This window comes from Artibeus jamaicensis, unplaced genomic scaffold, assembly GCF_021234435.1.
Source record: "Artibeus jamaicensis isolate MK-2021 breed Jamaican fruit bat unplaced genomic scaffold, CSHL_Jam_final scaffold_369, whole genome shotgun sequence".
Classification (NCBI taxonomy): Eukaryota; Metazoa; Chordata; class Mammalia; order Chiroptera; family Phyllostomidae; genus Artibeus; species Artibeus jamaicensis.
Genome location: NW_026522042.1, coordinates 541,764 through 563,977, shown reverse-complemented (window position 1 = coordinate 563,977; position 22,214 = coordinate 541,764). Strand labels below are relative to the sequence as shown.

General features: G+C 60.6%; 1 protein-coding gene across 2 annotated transcripts; it reads right to left on the bottom strand.

The window, feature by feature from the left end:
* Positions 1–3,888: 3,888 nt before the first annotated feature.
* ACTBL2 (actin beta like 2) lies at positions 3,889–5,019 on the bottom strand. 2 transcript variants are annotated; one of them, XM_037132712.2, is made up of 2 exons: positions 4,891–5,019; positions 3,889–4,764 (listed from the first exon to the last, which is right to left on the bottom strand). In XM_037132712.2, exons 1-2 carry the CDS (start codon positions 5,017–5,019, stop codon positions 3,889–3,891), a joined length of 1,005 nt encoding a protein of 334 aa, XP_036988607.2. The 2 variants fall into 2 exon arrangements, with proteins under 2 accessions (XP_036988607.2, XP_036988601.2); XM_037132706.2 differs by having other exon boundaries at positions 3,889–5,019.
* Positions 5,020–22,214: the final 17,195 nt, after the last annotated feature.

Here is a 22,214-nt window from a genome sequence, read left to right as displayed (position 1 = left end):
AGCTTAGAAAAAAAAAGTACCAGCAAGAATGCAGATGGATTAGAGGACTTGAATGTACGATTGTCCTCAGCAGAAGACTCGTGTTCTTGCTCTCTCTCCTCTCCCTTCCTCTTCCCCCTCCTCCTCTGTGTCTGCGTCTCCTCCCTCATCTCACACTCACACTCACACTCACACTATCATGGCCTCATAGCTAGCACACACTCCAAAGATGGGGTGGATGGATCCTTTGACCAGTCAGGAGAATGGGAAACGTCGCCATTTCCCCATTTTCGCCAGCTCTGCATGTTGAGAAGGATGGAGCCGTGGCTGGGAAAGGGAAGAGAAGAAGGAAAAGCAGAACACGTGCCTCAGAGGAAAGACGACAAGGGTGGCTGACACCAGCACTCGGGGAGCTGGGAGCAGAGTCAGAAATGACTGGTGTCTGTCCGTGGTGTCTGTCCGTGGTGCCTGCCGGAGTCTCGAATATGCTAGTCGGCCACTGGGACGGTGCGCGCCGCGTGTCCAGCACCAGGAACCCCGGAGGACTGGGGTGAGTGTGCACTGACCCTGCTCTGTCCGCCAGGAGCTGGTTGAGGGGCGAGCGTGGGGGAGCACACACACCTGGCCCAGGTGTGACGCCGGCACGTGCACACGCTCCTGTCAGCGCAGAGGAAGGGCTTCCGACTGTCCTTGGAAAGGGGGAGGGACGGCTGGGAAAGGTCCCCACGGAGAAGGCGACACGTGAACTGAGCCATGGAGGTGACACACTTTCCAGTTTCTGGCACCGTCCGGGGGAAACATTTGAAGCCAGGCTGCCACAGCCTGCCAGCCCTGACGAACAGGGTCGCGACCGCGCTGGGCCATCTAAGACGTGTGGCTGTGTTCAGCTCAGCTCAGGGCACCTCAGGACTGAGCTCAGCGACTCCGCCCACTCTGCACACCACCCTCTGACCCTCCCGGCTTCACCTGTCCCGGCCGAATCATCCCCATGCCTGCGACTGTGTTTAGTCTGACAGCCACGTGGTTCCTGCCTTTCCACGACACGTGGTTCCCGCCACCATCCCGACAACTCCCCAGGGTCCCGGAGCCCTTCTCCACGAAATGCCGGCACCGGGCGCTGAAGTTGCAGCTGCAAAATGAGTAGATAAGTGTGCCCAGGCCCTTGTCACCCCAGAGGGTTATTCTCTGGTTTTCTGGGAGAGAGAATGCTCATTTCTAGGCCCTTTCCTAGTACAGAACTGTGACCGCCAGGCTCCCGCGTGTGGCCAGGCCTCATTACTGAAACACATGCCTCTTCAGGAAGATGCCCGGAGGGGCTGGTTTTGGACCCTGTTACCTGTGACGAGGAGAGAACTGTGGGGGGGCTGAGGGGCAGCCCCAGCCCTGGCTCCCTGTTCAGGTGCGTCATGGGGGGAGAGTAGAATCACGGACGCCGGTGTCAGCGTCACCTGTGACAGCCACGCCCCGCCGCCCCGTCCCACGGGAGGCCTGCCCTGCCTGTGGGGGCTGCCATGGTTCGAGGCTCTGGGCATGAGACCCCCGAGCTGCCCACACACTCGGATTCCCAGTCCTCAGCCCGGACCGACTGAGCCAGCGTTCCTGTGCCCAGGGCCAGAGCGTCCGCACCTCTGCAACACTCTCCGGGCGATTTGGCGGGTGAGCCCGGCTGGTGCACCGCTGGTGAGAGACGTGCCGATCACACAACCTAAGCAGACGGCGCTGATTCCGGTTACATTTGTCCATCAGTTTATGCCGACGAACAGGAGGGCGTCCAGAGACCCCAGGTTCACATTTCTCTTCATTTGAAAGCGAGGTAGCCTTTCATTTATTTATTTAATTACATTTTATTGGTTATGCTATGACAGTTGTCCCACTTTCCCCCCATGGCCCCCTCCCCCAGCCCCCCACTCTCAGGCAGTCCCCACCATGGTTCATGTCCGGGCCATGCGTCTGGGTTCTCCGGCTGCTCCACTTCCTGTACCGGACTTTACATCCTCATTTACCTCTTTGTACTTCTCAATCCCTTTTGCACTGTGGAATGCGTGTTTTTCTTCTAAGGAGCCAGGGCTCCATAGTGCTGTCTTGCAGGTTCGCTGTACCCGTCCAGTGAGTTTTCTGTGGGCGGGGAGGCGTGTTGGCCCCGGCCCTGGCGAATGCGGGTCAGAGTGTTTGTGGGAACCCCGCCGCGAACAGAAACTGGGGCAGCGTATAAATCCGGGTGCTGTTATTAGTGTGGTCGTGACCTCTGCCTAGTGATCACCTGAAGACCAGTTCATCCACTGAGGTCCAGCTTTTAAATCAACATGAGAAGTTATAACCTTACTGACTAGTGAACTTTCTTTTCTAAAAATTTGCCTGTTAACCTTTACTCGGTCAAATGTAGCAGGTGGCAGTGGTAACATATACATGTAAAAAGTGACCCTCTCTGGCTCATTTTACATTTCTTCGGGGAGAATTGAAGGGAAATAATAAGAAATGCAAGTACAAAGCAATTTTCATTATTTTAAATTAATTAAAGGAGGAGGAAACTCCGAGTCTTATAAAATACAGTACCTTTGGAGGTTAATTTGGGTTGAATGCATTTAAAAAAAATTGTATTATTCGATAAAGGGAAGTAAGAGAAGTCAAATTCTTTGAAAAGATCTATCTTAAGCAAAACGTGCTGAAAAACTCCAGTGTAAGGCTTTAAAATACAGGTTTCCCAACTAAAAGGAAAAAAAATTTTTTCTTCTTAAGAATCTAATAATGCCTTAATAACCAGCCCATTTCACCAAATATTTCAACTTTTGGGGGAAATCTTGAAAAATACAAATAACTCCAATATCCAGGTGATCAGGAACCCCAGCACATATTAAAATAAATGCACAATTATTTAAAAGTGGTTGCAGATGGTCCTTGGATTCGTTAGACATCATTGGACATTAAGGGAAGGCACAGTGACATTTTCTAAGACGTGTCTTAGAGAGATTCTGCCTAAAGAAGTTTAGCTACTGGACAAAAAAGGCACGATTATTCTAAAGCATTCTGTGAATAAACTGCAGTTACTATACTGGATGCAGAATGTATAATTTATAGAGATACAGCAACTGCATTTCCCCTCAGTGAAATTCTTGGTAAGAGAAATACCCCAGATCATGGCCCACAGACATTATTCAAGCCACGTGCTGTTCACAAAATCCCTCTTGTGAACTGTAGCACAGTGACCTTGGCAGGATGTCCCAGTATCTGTTGGGGAGGCCAGGCGTCATCTGCCCGGCTTTGCCGCTGTGCCAGCAGGGACGGGCTCAGTAAAACAGACACTGGCACCTGTGTCTGGCCAGCAAGCCCCACTGGGATCAGAAAACGCAGCCGCCGTGCAAACACCCTACTGGGACGTTGCTGTTGGGAAAGTGAATCGCGGAGCCGCTGGGGCAGGGACCGCTGGGAAGTTCGGAGATCCGCCCGGGCTGCGTTTTCAGATGGCCAGGGTCGCCCGTGCACGTTACAATGTTTTGTCTTCCAGGTGCTTACGTGTGTGTAGATATTATCCACCCTTATAATGCCTTCTCTCTTTACAAAGAAGTAAAATAAGAGAAATCCTAATCAACAAGACTTATTTGCTCAATAGATACACATCTTTACCGGGTCGTACAGCCTGCTATGGCTGAGTTGGTTCAGCAAGAACTGGTTTCTAACACTTGGAAATTCTAGTCCCCCATTCTGATAGAACGTCTCTCGTGACTCCACTCCTTGTCACTGAGTTCTCCTGAGGGGACAGAGGCCCGGATGCGGGTGGCTGGGCGGGAGGCCACAGGCCGGGTGGAGCTGAGTTTGGGGTTTACGCGGGAGCAGGAGTGGGGCCCTGTCGGCTGGCGGTGGGCCGGTGACCCAGGGCGGGAAGGCGACCCACCCGCACGCACGCAGGCTGGTTCAGAAGCACTTGCGGTGGACGATGGGCGGGCCAGCCTCGTCGTACTCCTGCCTGCTGACCCACATCTGCTGGAAGGTGGACAGCGAGGCCAGGATGGAGCCCCCGATCCACACGGAGTACTTGCGCTCGGGGGGCGCGATGACCTTGATCTTCATGCTGCCGGGCGCCAGGGCCGCGACCTCCTTCTGCATGCGGTCGGCGAGGCCCGGGTACATGGTGCTGCCCCCCGACAGCACGGTGTTGGCGTACAGGTCCTTGCGGATGTCCACGTCGCACTTCATGATGGAGTTGAAGGCCGTCTCGTGGACCCCCCTGGACTCCACGCCCAGAAGGCAGGGCTGGAAGAGCGCCTCCGGGCAGCGGAAGCGCTCGTTGCCGATGGTGATCACCTGCCCGTCGGGCAGCTCGTAGCTCCTCTCCAGCGCGGAGGCCGTGGCGGCGGCGGCCATCTCCTGCTCGAAGTCCAGGGCGACGTAGCACAGCTTCTCCTTGATGTCACGCACGATCTCCCGCTCGGCCGTGGTGGTGAAGCTGTAGCCGCGCTCCGTGAGGATCTTCGTCAGGTAGTTGGTCAGGTCCCGGCCGGCCAGGTCCAGGCGCAGGATGGCGTGGGGCAGGGCGTAGCCCTCGTAGATGGGCACCGTGTGCGTGACCCCGTCCCCGGAGTCCATCACGATGCCCGTGGTGCGGCCGGAGGCGTAGAGGGACAGCACGGCCTGGATGGCCACGTACATGGCCGGCGTGTTGAAGGCCTCGAACATGATCTGAGTCATCTTCTCCCGGTTGATCTTGGGGTTCAGGGGGGCCTCGGTGAGGAGGATGGGGTGCTCGTCCGGGGCCACGCGGAGCTCGTTGTAGAAGGTGTGGTGCCAGACCTTCTCCATGTCGTCCCAGTTGGTGACCACGCCGTGCTCGATGGGGTAGCGCAGCGTCAGAATGCCGCGCTTGCTCTGGGCCTCGTCCCCCACGTAGCAGTCCTTCTGGCCCATGCCCACCATGACGCCCTGGTGCCGGGGACGCCCCACCAGGGAGGGGAACACGGCCCGGGGGGCGTCGTCCCCGCCGAAGCCAGCCTTGCACACCCCCGACCCGTTGTCCACCACCAGCGCGGACAGCTCGTCCTCGGTCATGGCGCCGGTGGGTCTTCCCGACAGACACGCGGAGGCCGACTGCGGCGCGGCCCTGGAGGCTGGAGGACACACGGGGGGACCGCTGCAGAGCCGCTGGGGATTTAAGGGCCTGGCCCGCCCACTCCACTGTGGGTCCCTCCCCGGCTCAGTGTTCTGGGTGGCGTGGCCTTTGGGGCGTTGGTGCTGATGGTGGTGATTATGCAGATCATTAGCAGGCCCTCCTCATAAAGAGCAAATTGGCTGCCAACTGGCCGCTCTGCGGTTACTGTAATTAGACCACCCCCGCAGGCTCTGGAGAGGCCTCTGGGTGCGCAGGGCGGTGCCGGGGCGGGGGTGGGGGTGGGGGCGCACGATGGGGGACGGAAGGGAGCTGGCAGGCCAGTGGCACCGCCAGAAAGCCACCCCCCACAGTCGCCCGCCCCTCCGGTCCGTTCTCTCCGCAGAGCCGTAACTTTTCATGCTCCATCCATTGTCCTTCCGGAGTCGGACTCCGCGCGCTTCCCTGTTTTAGGTTCCCACATGCTTCTCATCCCCCGACTCCATCAGGGCAGAGAACTGGTTCAGGGACGGAGGTCGTGGGGGAGCAAGGACGGCACATCCCGCTGTGGTCCTGGGGTGTGTGGGTCGTGCCAGACCGAGGCATATTCGGTTAGGCTTTGCATCCATCACAGGTCAAGGAAAAGCAATGAAATGTCAAGGCCGTAAAAACCACCAGAGTTTCTGTTCCTGACGTGAATTTGCAACACCTGGGTGTCACCTGGCCCGGCCTGCACAGGGCCCACAGCCGGGACGCCTGGGCGCACCGGGGCCACGCGGGGCTGGATGTCCAGCTCTGGCGCACGACTCACTGGTGAAAATGCAGATGACAAAAGTGTTATTAGTTTGCCACAACTCTTGAGTCATGTAACAGTGAAGAAAATTAAGCAGTAAGGTGCATTTTAAAGTCATATGCTTGAGCTGATCTTTAAAACATTGTGATGTTCAAGAGTCACGTACTGAATTATAACATTAAACCTTTGTGCAGTTACGAAAACGTGCACAAATGGAATGGCATTAGCTTTTCTTCAATTTAGGGTGCATTGCATCGTGGTCATTTCATGGGAAGGGTTTGTTCGGATTTTGTTTTAATGCAGAGCTTTCGATGACCTGCGAAAAGTGAGCCATGATGACCCGGAGGTCAGTGATGTTTACAGGGAACCGGCACTTAAGACGGTTCATCACTTTGCTTCCTCCTGTGTTGGGTAAACAGGATGTAACCGCCCCATCAGCTCCTCCAAAGAAAAGCGATTTGCGGGCCCCTGTGGGCTCTCCAACAGCACCTGCGTTTGGGTCACCAGCACTCACTTCGTGAGGTGAGGTGCGCCCTGCGGGCCAAGGTCTGGAGAACCAGCCGGTGCCTTCGCCTGCGGGCCTCTCGGAGAGTCTTGGTGTCACGGAGTTGGAGTGTCCCGCTGACTCCTGTGTCTGCAGTGTGACCCAGAGTCACTCTTCTCTGGATGCCCCCAGTGCTCTCCCCCGGAACCTCGGTCGGGGCGGAGCACGTGCTTTACTGCAAAGTCCGAGTTCTGCTTTTTCTCCCACCAGGACTGTCCCTTCCCTCAATTTCCTCCGTAACTGAAAAGTCAGCCCGCCCTTGGACAGAAGCAAAGAGCTCCCCTCAGGCCTCCCCGAGAGCAGTTTGCTGAGCTTCTCTTCGCGAAGCCGAGCTTTCGGTCCAGACGCAGTTTTGCTGCCGTGCGTGGGCCGGTGCTTCCGGGGTGCCTTCCTCGTCCTTCGTTTCAGACCCACAGCGACCTGCACGGACGTCCGGCACCGAGGACAAGAAAGTGCGGATCACTGCGCCCGTCCCCACGGGTGACTCCAGTCTGGACGTGAAGCAGAGCCGCGTCGGTGGGGCTGTCCTTGGGGTCCGCGGGCCGCCGGCGTGACCTCCAGGCCCCAGGCCCTCCTGCGCTCTCTGCGGTCGCCCGTGACCGACGGCCACCTGGCCCTGCGTCCCCACAGTCCGGCCGGCGTCCCAGTGAGGCTGGTGGTGATTTTGCTGGGAGACCTCTGGCCTCCGTTTTAACTTTGGTGTTCCAAGAGAAAGTCATCGATTGTATTTATTCTTGAAATGAGCTTAAGTTCTCTGAACTCACAGTCGAAGAGGGACAGATTGAAGTTCGCCAGCCGTGTGAAAAAGCACCCGTGGGGCGGGCTCAAGTGCTGGGCCGTGAGCCACCAGGGTACAGCAGCTCACAGACGCCAGGCAGGGCCGGGGCAGCCCGGTCTGCAGGGCAGTGCCCTCCCCTCAGACCTCCAGGGGCCTTTATGGGGGCCTCGGGGGAGCCCAGAGTATCACTTCCCTTCGCGTTCTGCCTGGTCCGCATGTCCTGCCAACACTGAGCTGAGGCAGAGGCCGGGCCCCCGGCGTGAGGACGGCCAGCCAGGCGACTCCGGCAGCTCCTGGCCACCCCGCCCCCCCCCCCCCCCGCCTGCTCTCGAGGCTTCTCCGGCCCCACGGGCCGGGCTCCGGTGACGGACTGGAGAATGGACACTGCCTTCAAACGGTTTACGGCCTTGCGGGCTGCGGGCAGTGCCCACAGTGTCCCGCTGGGGCCTGGTCTGCGCTGCCCAGTGGTTGGACGGTTAGAACACCGTTCCCAAACCTCACACAGAGACGACCTCGTGCCGCGGGGTCCATGTACAGAGAGAGGGGGCTCGGGGTGACGTGAGGGCGGAGGGAGGGATGGGAGGGGGCCCTGGGCTGAGTCTTAGAGGACGGTCAGGGCCTAGGGCGTGAGCCCCGAGTGCAGGCAGGTCAGGAACGGAGTCGGCAGCCCTTGGGGGTGTCTGGTGGGTGCGGGTGTGAGAAAGGGGGTGCTCTAGCCCTCACCGTCAGTGTCCTCTGGGCCCAGGTCTGGGGCCAGGGGCCCCAAAGGGTCCTGCCTCACTCTCACCTCGTAACCCAACTGCTCCCGGAGCCTTTCGATGGGGCCCCTTCCCGCCACCCCCTCGGGATCCAGCTTCGCGCATCCTCCGCGGCCTTCACTCGGCTCTTCCTCGGGTCCACACTTGTCCCCGCCCCGGGCCGGTCCTGGTGCCCTGGCTGGATCTGAGGGTCCCTCGGCTGCGTCCTCAGTGCAGCTCTCGGGCGCGTTGACGGAGCCAACGCCCGTGTGTGCGGGGAGTGAGGGCTTCCGTCCCACCCTCGGGCCGGTCCACCGACGGACCGTGCTGGCCGCTTTGTTGAAACACTCACTCGTTTGGTGGTGAGGTGCCACCGTGTTTGTAGTTCACGCTGCAAAGTGGCTTAATGGCGTCTGAGGAGCTACAATGGCCCCTCCTGTGGCTTCCCTAATTTCTTAGGATAAATCCGTCAGCAGCGGTGAACAGTTACTGACAACAGTTCATTGTGATTTTCCTCTTTACCTGTTTTAAAACGTAGAACTTTGTAAAAATAATAAAAATTTGAAGTGTATCAGCTTCCCCCCACCCCAGTAAAACCCACCCCATCTGTCCCTCAAGGAGCCCTGGGGGCAGAGGAAGTGGCGGTGGCCGGCTCCCCCCTGGCTGGGTGGCCCGCTGGCCCCCCGCGGGGTGACAGGACCTCCCAGGGTCCGGAATGACGTGGGTCGTGTGGAGCTGGATGCGATGAAACTCGTCCCAAGTCAGCGCTTAGAGTCTGCCGGGGACAAGCTTGGGGCCAGTTTGGCTGACCGCGGCCGGGTTGTAGGAGGGGCGTGGACCCCTGCGTGGGGCAGACGCAGACGTCTGGACTCTGCGAAGGGGAACCCGGGCGGAAGGCTGGGCGGCTGGAAAGGGCTCGGCCTCTGCGGACGGTCACCCAGGAGCCAGACGCGCCCGGGGGGGCTCTCTGACCGGGCAGGTGGAGGGGTGGCAACGAGGCCACTCGGTTGGGCCCGGTCCCTGCGCCAGAGGCTGCACTGACACCCACTGCTCAGCCCCCCGGACAACCCAGGAGGCGCCAGGATGACCTTCCCCCTTTTAGAGAATTAAACGGAAGCTTAACCGGGAAACTGAGTGGGCTGCCCGATGGGATGGTGGCGACGCCAGGGCTGGACCCCATGCGGGTTGGTTCCAGAGCGTGGGCTCCGCCCCCGTGGAGCGGCGGCTGGAGACGGGGCGGGACACGAGGCCAAAGGAAGAAACCAGGCGCAGCTCCGAGAGGTCTGTTCGCAGGGGCGTGGGGCCTCCCCCTCTGCCGCCGGGAGAAAGGACCGCGCCGGGCCGGGCTGGGGAGAGGGCCGCCCAAACGTGAAGAGGCGCAAGCGAAGCAGAAGGAGGAACCGGCCTGAGAGTGGTTTGGGGAGGGGCGAGCGGGCAAGGCGACTGAAAGGTGAGCACGCCGTGGGGGCGGCAGGTGCGCCCCGGACTCGCCGGCGCACGGGCAGTGCCCCCCCCCCGTGTCCATTTCCGGGCCCCGAGGCCTTGTCCCCAGACACCTGGACTCCGCCATGACCCGCCTGGGGCGAACTTGGGGTGACCACGTGGCGGGTCCCCGGGCCCTGTGGACAGTGGGCGCCGGAATCAGGGGGCCGCTGGGAGCTGCCGCCTGGCACCGAGCGTGGCCGGGGCTGCACGGACCGAGGGGCCACGGCCGAGGGAGGACGCGGGTGGGCACGGCCTGGGGGCGCGTCAGGCGGATGCGACGAGTCCCGTGTTTCATGGAAACAAAACAGGACAAAACTCGGGAGCTGCTCTATGGCCACGAGGCGTGGCCGGCGCGCGTCCCCCCAGGAGGGGCCTGGAGCTGCTCAGCCTCAGGACGAGTCCTCGCGCGTTTGCGGGGTTGGCTTCGGGGAGGACTCGGGGTCGGCAGGTGCGTCCAGGGAGGGCTCTCCGGTGGGCAGGACGTGACTCAGGCAGCTTTTCCTTTCTCAAGCCGAGGGAAGCAGCTTTTCTGGGGGTCCCCAGAGACCCAGCTGGGAACTTGGTTCGGGGTCTGGGACTAGCGAGACCTCCGAGGGTGTTCATAGTGACCCTCGGCTGATGGCCGGACACGCGTTACCTGCCGACGGAAGGAGGAGGAGTGGGCAGGGGCCTCTGGGGTGGGGTTTGGGGAAGGGGGGCCCGGAGCTGAGGGAGAGGGCGGAGCTCCAGGGGAGCAGGGGCGGAGCCGTGGGAACCTAAACCCCTTCTGTGCTGCTGCGTTTTCTCCCTTTTACTTTCGTGGAACAGAGTCGGGTAAAAGGGCCGAAGGGCCCACGGACAGTGGCGCGGGGTTTGGGCTGAGCCTGGACGGCTCTCGGGGCCCCGACCTCTGCTGGGGCACAGCGTGAAGACTGGGTTCCCCACACGCCCTGCCTTCTGCAAGTGTCTCCTAATTTTTAGTTAGTTTTGAGTATTTGTAAAACAAATAGATGCCTGAATTCCTCCTTTTCTTGAAAAACTATGAGACTCAGCAACATGGGGCCCCATTCCCAACCACAGCTGTGTAGAGGGGGTGCTCGTCCCCCTTCGGGGCCCCATCCCGGGGGTGGCCCCGCCCTGCCCTGCCCTCCAGGGGTCAGAGACCCTGGAGGGGGATGAGCTGGGGGGGGCGGGGGCAGGGCACTGGCAGGTGGAGCCTGGGGTCTGCCATCCTGCCCTGACTGGGGGACTGGGGGACGGTTTGGTGTCGGCAAGAGAGGGAGTCGACGTGGCTGAGTTTCTTAACTGCGTGACAAGTGCCCCGATATAGAGCGTAGTCTCGAGGGGCAGAAAGGAATACGATCGGTGACCGGAGGGAAGGGGGTGGAGGCGGAGGGAGACCTGACCCGGGGTGGTGAACACACATTACAACAGACAGACGGTGTGTTACAGAACTGTAAAAAAAAAAAGAAAATAATAATGATAAATAGCAAAAAACAAACAAACAAACCCAAAACAGAAACCGGAGGGTGGCGGGGCGGGAGGGAGGTTGTGCTCTTCCCTGTTTTACGGAGGGTGGGCTCACGGCGCTGGGGGGGGCGTTAAATGCACAACTGGAAGGAAGTCCCTGGGGCCGAGGAGTCGCAGGCTGTCTCCCGCGAAGCCTCCTCCCCTGCCGTGAAGGGAGGGCGGGGGGCCTGGCTCCTGGAATCGCCTCCTGTTCGGGTTGGCCAGGTTGCAAGAGAAAGCCGTGGGTTTTAAACGATTTATCTCGTCCTGGGCATTATTTGCCCTTGGAGGCAGGAAGTGCCCTTTCTGAGTCGAACGGGTGCGTTTGACTTCAACTTCTCCGATCCTTCCCTCTGAAGCTGGGGCTTGGGAGCGAGAGCGCCTCAGATTCAACTGGGTGAGAATTTGCTGAAGGCGGCGCGCAGAGCAGGTGGTCGGTCGGTCCCATTCGGCTCCAAGTGGAATCTGGGTCCAGCTGGGGGCGGAGCGGAAAGGGACTCGGGGTACAGTGGACGGGACGAACCCCTCTGTTGATGTCCCTGGTTCGCAACACCAGTGATTTTCGGTTTGAGCCATAAAGGGAAGAAGAACAAAAGGCTGGCTTCAGATTAGGTAAAAGTTCGATTAGAAGTACCGTACGGAACGTGAAAAAATGCAGGACTCAGAAATGTTAGCCCCAGGGCAATATTTGGCAAAGAAAGAGCAAGGACCCTGAGCGAGTGCGGGGTGGGGGTGGGGGGTGGTGGTACGGGGGGAGGGGCTCCGGCCCCCCCCTCAAACTCTGTGTGGAACTTTGGAGCCCCCAAACTTACCCACTAATACCCCCTGTTGACCAGAAGTCTTACGGGTAACATACAGCCGATTAACACGTACTTTGCATGTTATAGACAATACACTGTTATTGCTATAAAGTAAGGTAGGGGAAAAACGTGATGTCGTTAAGAAAATCATGAGGAAGAGAAATGCGTTTGCTCTACTCACTGAAAAGCGTCTGAATGAGTGGACCTGCTCGGCCCAAACCCGCCCGGTTCGAGGGTCCATGCGGAGTGAGGGGGGAGGGACGTAAAGCAGAACCTCAGGGATTTTATGCAGATCGAACACTCACTCGTGGAACTAAAAGGTGAGCACGGGGCTCGCCCAGGAAGCGGGCTCTCCTGCAAGGCTGCGGGCGACTCCCACCCACCAGAGAACGAAGTCCCGCCGCGTGGCCTGGCCCGAGGCCCTGTGCTGTCTGGTTCCAGCTTGTGCCCCAGCCTGTGCCCGCCGCCCCTCGTCTGCCATCCGGCTCCCGGGCAGGCGGCTGCTGCGACTCTGGGGTTCGGGGCCCGCTGACCAGCGCCCCCGCCCCCGTGGGTGTTGTCCCCCCAGCCCCGTCCTTGGATGCGAAGCCCTCGGCTGCCCGGGCAGAGCTGGTCTCCAGCGCCTCTCAGGCCCCGGGGCTCTGCGGTGTCCGTCCCTCTCTGTGTCCTGCTGCTCGGGCTCCTGGGCGGCTCCCTGGGCCCCCCACCCCGGCCCGGGCTCCCTGACTGCCCACTTGCGCCTTGAACAAACACCTCCCTCACCAATGATTCTGTGTTGACGTTGTGGCTCCATCGCGACAGGCCCCCCTCAACCCGCCAGCAGCCCCCACAGAGCTCTGTTCATGGCCTCCATGTGTCCACAGTCCCTCGGTTTCTACTCTGGGGTCAGTTTATTCTCTTTTTTACGTGATGGGCGATGACGTCGAACTCCATCGGGTTTGCTGAGAGATCACGTTTATTTTCTCATTTCTGCCGCTTTCTGCTCCTCTCGGTTCAGGCCTTGGTCACGTCGTCATTGTTCCAACCCTGACACTCCTGAAGGACACTGCCAGCTGACCCTCTGCTCACTTGTGCTGGGACCCCCAGGCTCCGGATGTGCTGCCGCGTAGGATCTGAGGGTGAAGGCCTGGCGCTGGGCCACCCGGCTGTGCTGGCCCCGCACCCTCTCCATGGGCGGGCTGGGCGCTGCCAGCTTCCCAGAGCCCCGTCTGCATCCACCCAGGTGCACAGACGGGGTGGCGCCCGCCCCAGTAAGCTGTCTTGGGGGTGCCTGCAGGCTGATGCTGCTAAGGGCTGAGCGGAGCCCTGGGCACCGAGTACCTGGCCAGTTGCCTGGAGCCCCCCGGAGCCGGCTTCCCAGATGGACAGAGAGACAGACAGACAGCGGTGTCAGTGTTCCGTGCTGGGCAAAGGGAACTGGGCTGCTGAGAGGGGTGGGCCCCCAGGAAAGGCCTGTGGCCAGCCCCTGTGGCCTAGCCCCTCAAGCTGCTGAGTCTGGAGCAGCTGCGCTTGGGGCACAGCTGGAAGCTAAACTGTGTTCCGGACTCGCTGATTTAGATGGTGAACCAGCGAAGAGAAAAGACTGGAGGGGAGAGACTGACCTCGACGTGGGGCCTCCTGCTCCAGAGCGGGGAGGTGTGGGGGGTTCTGTTTGCACTTCGACCCCACCATTTGCACCTTTGACCCCACTGTTAGCACCTTTGACCCCACATTGGCTTGGAGCCCCTGGAGCCATGTGTGAAGCGGCCCCCAGAGGCGGACAGGGGGTGAGGGCGCCCGTCAGTGACCCCCAGCGCCCGGACTGAGTGCTTCTGTGTAACAGTGACGGCCATTGGCGGAAACCTGTGCCAGTGAGTGGCCTGTGGTGTCGGGAACAGCTGTGGGTGCCCTGAAGCACAAGTTCTAGCCGCTCCGAGACACATGCCCGATCGCCAGGCGGTCTCTGTGCCGCAGTTTTGTTCCTGTGCCACAGCGCGGTCGGATTTTACACACTTGTCGGGTGCTCTCTCACCTGTGTCTGAGAGCTCACGCGTCAGTTCCGAGCACACAAGCACTCACGGCCCCGTGTGGGTCTCACGTCTGCGCCGTGCAGGGTGCACTTCTGGTGGGCGCTTCGGACGCGCGCTGGGGGCTCGCCCCGCTGTCCATCAGGGTGAGGACCGATGTGACCCGTGGGACCCCGTGTGCTGTGGCAGAGAAGTGCAGTCACGTCACGGAGGGCGGGGGGACGTTGAGTCCGACGTGATCTTGGGGCAGCGGGAGGATGGGAGAGAACAGCCGACTGCACCCCGCACCCTGCGTCCCGGAGGGTCCCAGCTTCTCCGCCACCCTCGCTGCGGCTCGGGGCAAGCCGCTTGGCTGCCGGGTAAGGTCTCCTCGTCTGCGGAGGGCATGGCGGCCCCCAGGAGCAGAGGCACGAAGAGCCGGCCTCGTCCCCAGCAGGAGGCGCAGGTGAGCCTCCCTGTGAAACCTGGAGCCACTGTGCGCAGACGGTGCTGGAAAACATGGGGACGAAGCCACTCCGCACGTCTCACGGGGGGGTCTTAACGCTCGAGGAGAGAAGGGGGTGGGGTGGGAAAGCCATTTTTAAATACTCGGAGAAAAGTTGGATAAAATTCAAAAGACTAAAAGTACTGGACCCCTGTTAGAGCAGAAAAACACCTAATCCCCCCATGTCACTCACACCGTCATCTTCACGCCTGCTCTCACGTCTTTGGGACCTTGTGTGCACAGAATCCCGTGTGCTGTTCCCCTCCGATATCAGCGTGTCGCAAACACCTTCCCGAGTCCACATAAAACACAAACAGGGTGAGCTTCCAGCAGACTTTCGAGGTCTGACCCCATCATCTAATGGGTTGGACTCGCCGGCCGGTGGAATCACGGTCCCTCCTGGGGGAGGGCCGGCCAGGGCCCGGCTCCCTGCCGAAGTCAGCACCTGTGTCCCTGGAGACACGGCACAGGACCCTGTGGCTCCGGCCGCTTCAGGTCAGCTTTTCTGTTTGACAAAAACAGCAACGTCTTAGAAATGCCCGGTGTCCTTTGAAGAACTTTTAGGAGCTTTCTCAGACCTACCTCATTCGATTTTCACGGAATGCTCTGTGGTAGGTGAATAGGTGGTGTTTTGGTGCAAGCCAAGCACTAGCAGCTGATGGTGTGAGATTTGGCAGCGGTGCCTCCGCTACATCGCCCTTCGCTCTCCCTGAGAACGGGCTCTCCCACTGGATTCTTCATTTAGGAAAATCAGGCTGCAGACGGTCCGTGGAAATGATGGAACCCTGGTGGAAGTTTCGTGCCTTACCCCTCTCTCTCCGTCCACCCACCCGCCTGTGGTCTGGTCTGCCAAAGGTCAGCCGTCACCAGGCAGCTCCTCCTCGTGGCCGTGGATGGAGCCACGGCTTCGTTAGGAGCCTCCCCCTGCTCTCGCGGTAGCTTCTCTTCGCAGGCGCCCCCACTCCCGGGGCCGTGGACCTACCCGTCCAGGGGCCAGGCCCAGAAAGAAGCTCATCTGAGCTCCACCTCCTGAGTCCCCCCGAACCCCCATCTTCCACGAAACTGGTCCCTGGTGCCACAAGGGCTGGGGACCAGGAGGCTGCCCCCCTGAAAGGAGAAGCTCTGGGTTGTGGTGCTCGCAGGGCCCAGCAAAGTTGGGGGACGGGGCTGCTCCCTTGAAACAGCGAGGAGGAAGGGTCGGCTCAGTTTGGGTAACGACCCTGAACTCGGAGCAGGTTTGGGGTGTAGCAGCCTGGGTGGGTCAGGACAGAATGTCCTCCTAAAAACAAGCGGTCTCTCGGACTGAAACGCAGGACCGGTTCAGCACCTGTTCGAAAGGCCCGTTGTGAAGGTCACGGCAGGCGTTCTCTTTGCTTCGAGATGTTTAGGAAGCTTCCCACCTCCGGCACGCGGCCGCGGCCTGGGTTCAGCCCGCCCAGCGTGGCACAGCCTGGGAGCACCCCGCACCCCCAGGAGCCTGCGGGCGGGGCTTTAACTGGGAGGTGGCGGGGGTGGGGTGGGGGGCCCCGCTCCTCCGGGACCTGCAGGGGAGGGGGCGCAGCGCCTCTCTCCACGCTTCTCGAAGCTCTTACGCCCTGTTGCACTTGCCTAGTTTCACGTCTCTCTCCTGAAAGCAGACGCGTCCCCTGGATGGACCGTTCACCCAGAACCCACACTGTCTGGCTGCGATCCGGAGAAAAGCATGAGCAGGAAGACAGGTCCTGCCAGGGAGTCCAGGCCATGGGTGCATCCTCCCCTTTCCCCAAGGAACTCGGGGGACAAGGCAGTCAAGTCACTCAGTGCCCCCCCCTCCTGGAAAACTGAACTCTCCATCCCATCCCATCCCCCACGCCAGAAACCGAGGAACTCGTGCACCGGGAGCACTGCAGACTCTGAGTCACACGTTTTTAAAGGCAGTGCACACAGAGGCCTTGCCCTGGGGCCCTCAGTGTTTCTTACCTCACAGCCCAGGGTGTGGGAGGCTGAGTGGGCCCCCCAGGCCTGTGGCTGGAGCCTCCGGGCCCGTTCCAGGCCCGGGCTCTAGGGGGCAGCAGCGCTCTGCCCTGGCGAGTCCTGAGTCCCAGCGCCCAGCAAGACAGGCCTGGAGTCCCAGGTCTTCCATCTTTGTCAGCAGCGCCCTTGACCTCACGGCTGCGCCCTGTGCCTGACTCAGGGAGCCTGCTGGTCACCAAAGCGGATGCCCGGTGCTCTCTGGTGTGTGCGGGGACGGATGGTGTTGCCTCCCTGGGACTGTTGATAAATCCAGACCCGGGTTCCCAACACGGACGTGGCTGGAGCCTCCTGCCCTGGGGCCAGCCAGGCTTCTCGGGGCCTTTAACAGCCTCCCTGGCCTGTCCCCACAGGAGGCCAGTGGTGCCCCACCCCGCAGTTGTGACAACCAAATATGTTCCCAGACTTTGCCAGACGTCCCCCGGGGACCGCATGGCGACCACGGAACTAGGCTGTTCCAAGTCCTTCCAAGGGCCTGCTTTTCCACCCACTTAATTTTGCAGGTGGAGGCGGAGGAGGTGACTCATATCTGCTTATAACGCAGACACATTCCACCTTTTTGTGTGTTTGGGTAGAGGACACTCTCTGGGGAAGGGAGGACGGAGTGGCAGATGCACTGAGCAAATGCAGATGCTGTCTGTTCTCAGACTTGAGGAAGATTCGGGTGGTGAGAGGACAGTGGCCTATTAATCGCCAGGGGTAACGTGATTCTGTCACCTTTTCTTCCTTTTGATTTTAACCAGCGCCGCTGAGTGTGAATTGTGAAAAGGAGAGAGATCATAAGAGGCTAGACTTGCAAAAACATTTTGATGTATGAGGAAGGTTTGAAGAGTTGAACACAGTGTCAAGCAGGAAGGAGCTGCAGGGGCCACTTGGTCTAAGTTTGGAGTCTGCAAAGTCTGGGTGCAGGGGCCGAGAGGGGCCGGGAGGAGGGGGCGTCCGCGGAGACCCTCAGCCCCTCGGCCTTGCCTGAGTGAGCAGGGGGACTGCCGTTTCCGTGGGCGCAGGGAGAGATATGGTTATTTGCAAAACAAAACAAAGCAAAACAAAACATGCAAAACTTAGCCTGCCCTTCCCCCACCCAGTCTCAGCGTGTGGATTCCCTGGGGAAGCTGCCCCCAGGGCCCAGGGTGGTGACTCGGGGACAGCTGGACCCCGAGTCACCCCCAGCCGAGAGGGGAGCCACCAGGTGTGGTAAGAAGCCTCCACCTTACGTCAGGTCGGAGCTGCTTCCCCATTGGACGCAAACCCTGTGCCTTCAGTACCGCCTTCCAGTGAGTGGGAGGGAGGGAGGGAGGGAGGGAGCAGTGGGTGTGGGACCAGAACCCAAACACGAGCAGATCCACTGGGGGGCGGTCCCCACGTGCCTCCCTCAGACGGTGAGTCTCTGGGCGCCCAGCGAACCGGCTTGGACGTGTCTGCATGGAGCTCGTGGGGGGAGGGGCCGCACACCCACCATTCGAATACGTGACCCAGTTTCCGGGGGCCACTCCTGCTGGGTGAGAGAGACAAAGGCCAGAGAGTGAGGCCCACGCAGAACCACATGCATCGCCCTCCACAGGGACGTCGCAGCCGAGAGGGACCCACAGTAGAGGGGGTGTTGGGTGAGGGCTGGGCGGACAGAGAGGCCCGGCTCGGAAAGCTGCAGGTGGGCCGGCTCTCCAAGACACAGTCTCCTTTTACTGTGGTTTACAGCACTGCCGGGTGAAGCTCAACAGAGGGGGATGACCGGTTGTTGGGGAATGAGGTGTTTCCCACAACCCACTGCTTCTCCTGCCAGGGTCACCAAGTCATGGCCTGACCTCCAGATGGCAGAGCAGCTCGGGAAGGAGAGCCCTTGGAGGGTGGCTGCCGGGACAGACCACCGGAGGAGGTCCGCAGCGGGGCCTCGGCCCCTCGGCCCTGTCCAAGGTGCTCTGCTTCTCTCCCAGTGATCTTTGCGCTGTGCCCTGGACTGCACAGCACGGTGGGCGTTCAGGGGCTTCTCCGAGAGCCAGCGATGGTCAATGGTGAGCAGGGGCCGGGCCACGGGTGACCCTAGACCCCTGTTCTTCTCGGGGTCCAGCCTGGCTCCACTCACAAGCCGTCGTTTGGTCTCTGGCCACTCCCCACTGTTTGCTCACTGCTCCTAACTCCCGTGCAGTCCCTCGCAGAGCATGGGGACAAGGCCGCCAGACAGGGACCCTCTGCTCCTGTCTGCTGCCGTCAGGGGGTGGAGCTGGCCCAGGACGAGCTTTCTCTTGCTGGTCTGGGCAGTGTTTGCTGTCCTCGCACGAGTGTTTCTAGGAAGGAAATGTGCAAAGTGAGTGCAGAACGTGCCGTGGAGCAGCTGGAGTGCAGCGTCTGGCCACCTGTGCAGGTGGGAAGACAGGCTGGAGCTGGTGGGTTAATCGCTCAGCCAACAGATCCGAGAGCAGACGCCAGCCAGTCCTTGCTGCCAGAGCCCAGGGTGCGGATTCAGGAGAGTGGGTGCTCTGGGCAGAGGGCCCGGAACGGCCACCGGACTCGAGTCTCGGACCCCTCCTGACTGACGTCGGTGTGACTCACAGAGGGCGCAGCCGCGCGCGGCCGCGCTGGGGGTGACGGGGTGGGCTGCAATCCTGCTGCCCCCCTGGGAAGTGGCCCCAGGGCTACGCTGGAGCCGAGTTCCCAGGAGGCCGGTGGCAGGAGGTGGTGTGTTTACTCGAGGAAAAGCAGCCCAGACCCTCGGGGTTCTTGCCTCTGACGTCACGACCCCTGCCTTGTGCTGGGTTAGCAAAGGCGCCTGGTGGCTGGAGACACTTGTGGCTGGAGGGACCAGGAACAGGAGGCTGGAACTCGGCCCCGAACGTGTTTCCTCACCTTTCAGCCTCACGGTGCTCCCTCCCGTCTGTCGGGCACGGCGCCTGACTCTTCTAGATTCCTGTCCTGGCTTCAGAGTTTCCTTGAGGTGGAATCTGGTGCCTGGTTTCCTGCCTTCTCCCCTCACGGACCCCCTTCCTCACAGAGTTCTGCCCGAACCCAGGCCCGGGGCCTGGGACTGGCTGCCGTGGCCGTGGTGTTCCTGACGCTCTGGCAGCCGCACCCCCAGGCCTCCCTGTGGACTCCGACCCGGCCGAGACCTGTGATGCCCCAGACCCAGGGCTCGCTGTGGACATACAGACACTCCGGTGCTGCCCCAGGAGTCTCTCTCCGGGTCCGGAGCTGGTATTCAGAACGATGGTTCTCCGAGGGGCCCACCCTTAGAGCTGCCCGGGGGCTCAGTGGGCCTTGGGTGCTCAGGATGGACTCCAGGTCGGCGGGCCTTCTGGGGACACGCAGGCATCATGGTTCTTACCCCCACCCCCCGATTATCCCAACAGGCAGTGCTGTTCCGGCCTCACACGCCCACACCTGCCCACCTCGGGTCGGCCCGTCTCTGCCAGGCCTCCGTGTGCAGATGCACCCGGCCGGCGCAGCCCCGTCGGGGGACCGCACTCCTGGCCCCGATCCCTGGGATGGCCTGGCTGACCACCCCACAGCCTCCGACTGTGATTGTGTTGTGGGGCCAGAGGGCCGGGAGGGAGGTCTGCAGACCCCAAGCCTGTGATTCCAACGGGCGCCCTCCATCAGCCTCGCCTGGGGCGGGAGAGCGCAGCCTCTGAGTGGCTCGTGTTCCAGAATCCGCCTGCGGTCAGTTGCGTGGAACGAAGAGGCCATTTCTCATGGACACCAAGGCACGGAAGACAGCAGCCCAGACTCGTCTCTGAAACCTTAAAAGCTGGACTTGAGAACAAGCAGAGCCAAGGAACCGAGTCGGTGTCTCGGCAGGTGAAACCTCGTGGGGCTGACACTCCAAGTTGAACGTGGTTGGTTGGTGGCCTTTGGTGTCTTTCCGTGGGCCGGGGGGAGGTTGGAGGGAGCGCAGGTCGCAATGGTCAGGACACAGTCACCGTTAGTGGGGTCTGAGGGCATCGTCACCCTCCCTCTCCCCTGCACCCCTTCGGCCTCTGCCCTGCCGGCCCGGTGAACTGTAGGGAGCACAGGCCTTCGGGGGGAGCCGGGCACACAGACAAGAGGGGCTCTGCCCGTGGGGGTGCCATGGATCTTGACAGTGGGTAGGTGGGGGCTGCAGATCCAAGGGGGAAGCGGAGGGGGGCTCGGATGTCCACCCCCACCCAGGGAACAGACACCGCACGGACGCCTTCAGGGGCTGCATGGAAAACCCAGGTTCCTGGGGGCGGCGCCCGGGCACGGGGCAGCGGTGGCTGTGGTCTCGTCAGGAGCAGGACAGACGGCAGCCTGGGCCACGAGCAGCCAGCCGAGAGTGTGGTGGGGAGGCCAGTGGAAGTCACCTGCCCGGATGAGGGACGAGCGTGTCCCCTGGATGGGACTGTGAGCCCTGCTGGGTGTGCATTGCCTCGCGCATTTTAGATGGCGGAGCTTCATGAGTGACGATCTTGCATTCTGTCCTTCTCTTCTGTGTTCAGAGCTCATCCCTGACACACAGTAGGTGCCTGGTCAGGGTTGCCTGGCAACCATGCAGTGCTGATCCTTATTTCCATTTTCTCTGAGAAACTCGAAGATGATAAGTGTAGTTCGTCTGGAGGGAATTTGGAAACTATTTCACACTTTTGCACCACCCTGAGGACTGAGTGCTTTAGAGGAAGGTGTGTTCTCTCAGAATACGGTTGCTTTCTTTATTTCAACGTTAATTGTGTGTGTTACAGAGGAAAACACCATTTTCACTGAGGCTTATCCTTTCTCCATTCATTGGAGTTGCTAGCTTGACCGTACATGAGTCAAAACCCTGTTTGTATCCAACATCCACTCAGTGAAGTGGCTGGAGATTGGAGCCGCTCCAAACGACCTCCAGCTCCACCGGGGACCTGGCCGAGTCCTCCAGGAACCGGCTGGCTGAGCGCAGCTGTGAATTCACCTCGAAAACAGAGTGAAAGGCAGAAAAGACGGGATTGCGTGGGTTGCAAAGATTACGGAAGCTCGTCTTTTCTCCTTAGCCAGTGACAACTAAAAAATGGAGAGTCTGAGGCACGCATATATACATATATGTGTATATATATTATATATACACAGTGTATCTAGAATATATTACATATGTATCTGACATGAGCCTCCCAGCAGTCTGGGTCACCTCTTTCTCGAGGAAGGAAGACATTCAACAGCGAGGCAGGGACCCGGGAACACAGGCGGATCCCTCTGCTTCGCTAGCGAGCGATGTCCGTCACCCGCTTTCCTTCGCAGCCGCACCCTGGGCCCTCTGTCGCCTGTTCTCCAGGGAGGCCGTTTTGAATCACTTTCCACAATCATGCCACCGTGGCTCCTCCCAAATACGGGAGAGCGAGGGGCTGTCACCGTCAGTCACTTTGGAGGCCTGGGTGGGGGGCCTCACTCGGGGGGGGGGGCAGCTCAGCTGCATGGCTCCCCCGGTGGTTCAGGGTGTTTTAGAAGTGCAAGTGTGTTCAGTCTTTTAGAAACGGCTCTGATACGTCTCTCAGGGGTTTGGTTTTGGCCGATGGGAGTCTCCGACTTTCGTTTGTCTGTGGTCATTGCTCGTTGTCTGTGTCCAGGCCGGTGTCCATCCGGTCGGGGGTCTGGCTCTGCCTCCCCACCCGACCAGCGCTGCCCTCCCACTGTGGCTGCCTCTGTCCCCGCCCACGTCAGAGGGGGGTCACAAGGAGTTTTCCGTCTTCTTCAGAGGCCCTGCCGCCCCCACGGGGCCACTCGTGGACGTGGGCTGACGCGCAGCCCAGGGAGGAGGTGACCTCACACGGTGACCCTGCTGCGTGGGGCGGGGTGGGGCAGGGGAGGGGGCGGAGCAGGGGAAGACGGCGGCCGGATGGGAAGGCCACCAGGGTCCGCAGGGACGCAGCGAACGAGCTCCGGGCGCTGCGGGCACTGTGCGCAGGTGACCCAGGAGGCGACGCCTCCTTTAAAGACCAGAAAGAGCCGATTCCAGCTGGTGGACTGGGTGGCGGGCGCTGCAGGGGTAAGAGCTGTGCCCCGTGAACTCTGGGCAGTTTAAAGGGGACACCAACGATGCAGGCCGAACTCACA

Excerpts from the sequence above, each read along its gene's own strand:
- ACTBL2 (XM_037132706.2), bottom strand. The coding sequence starts at position 5,019 with ATGACCGAGGACGAGCTGTCCGCGCTGGTGGTGGACAACGGGTCGGGG.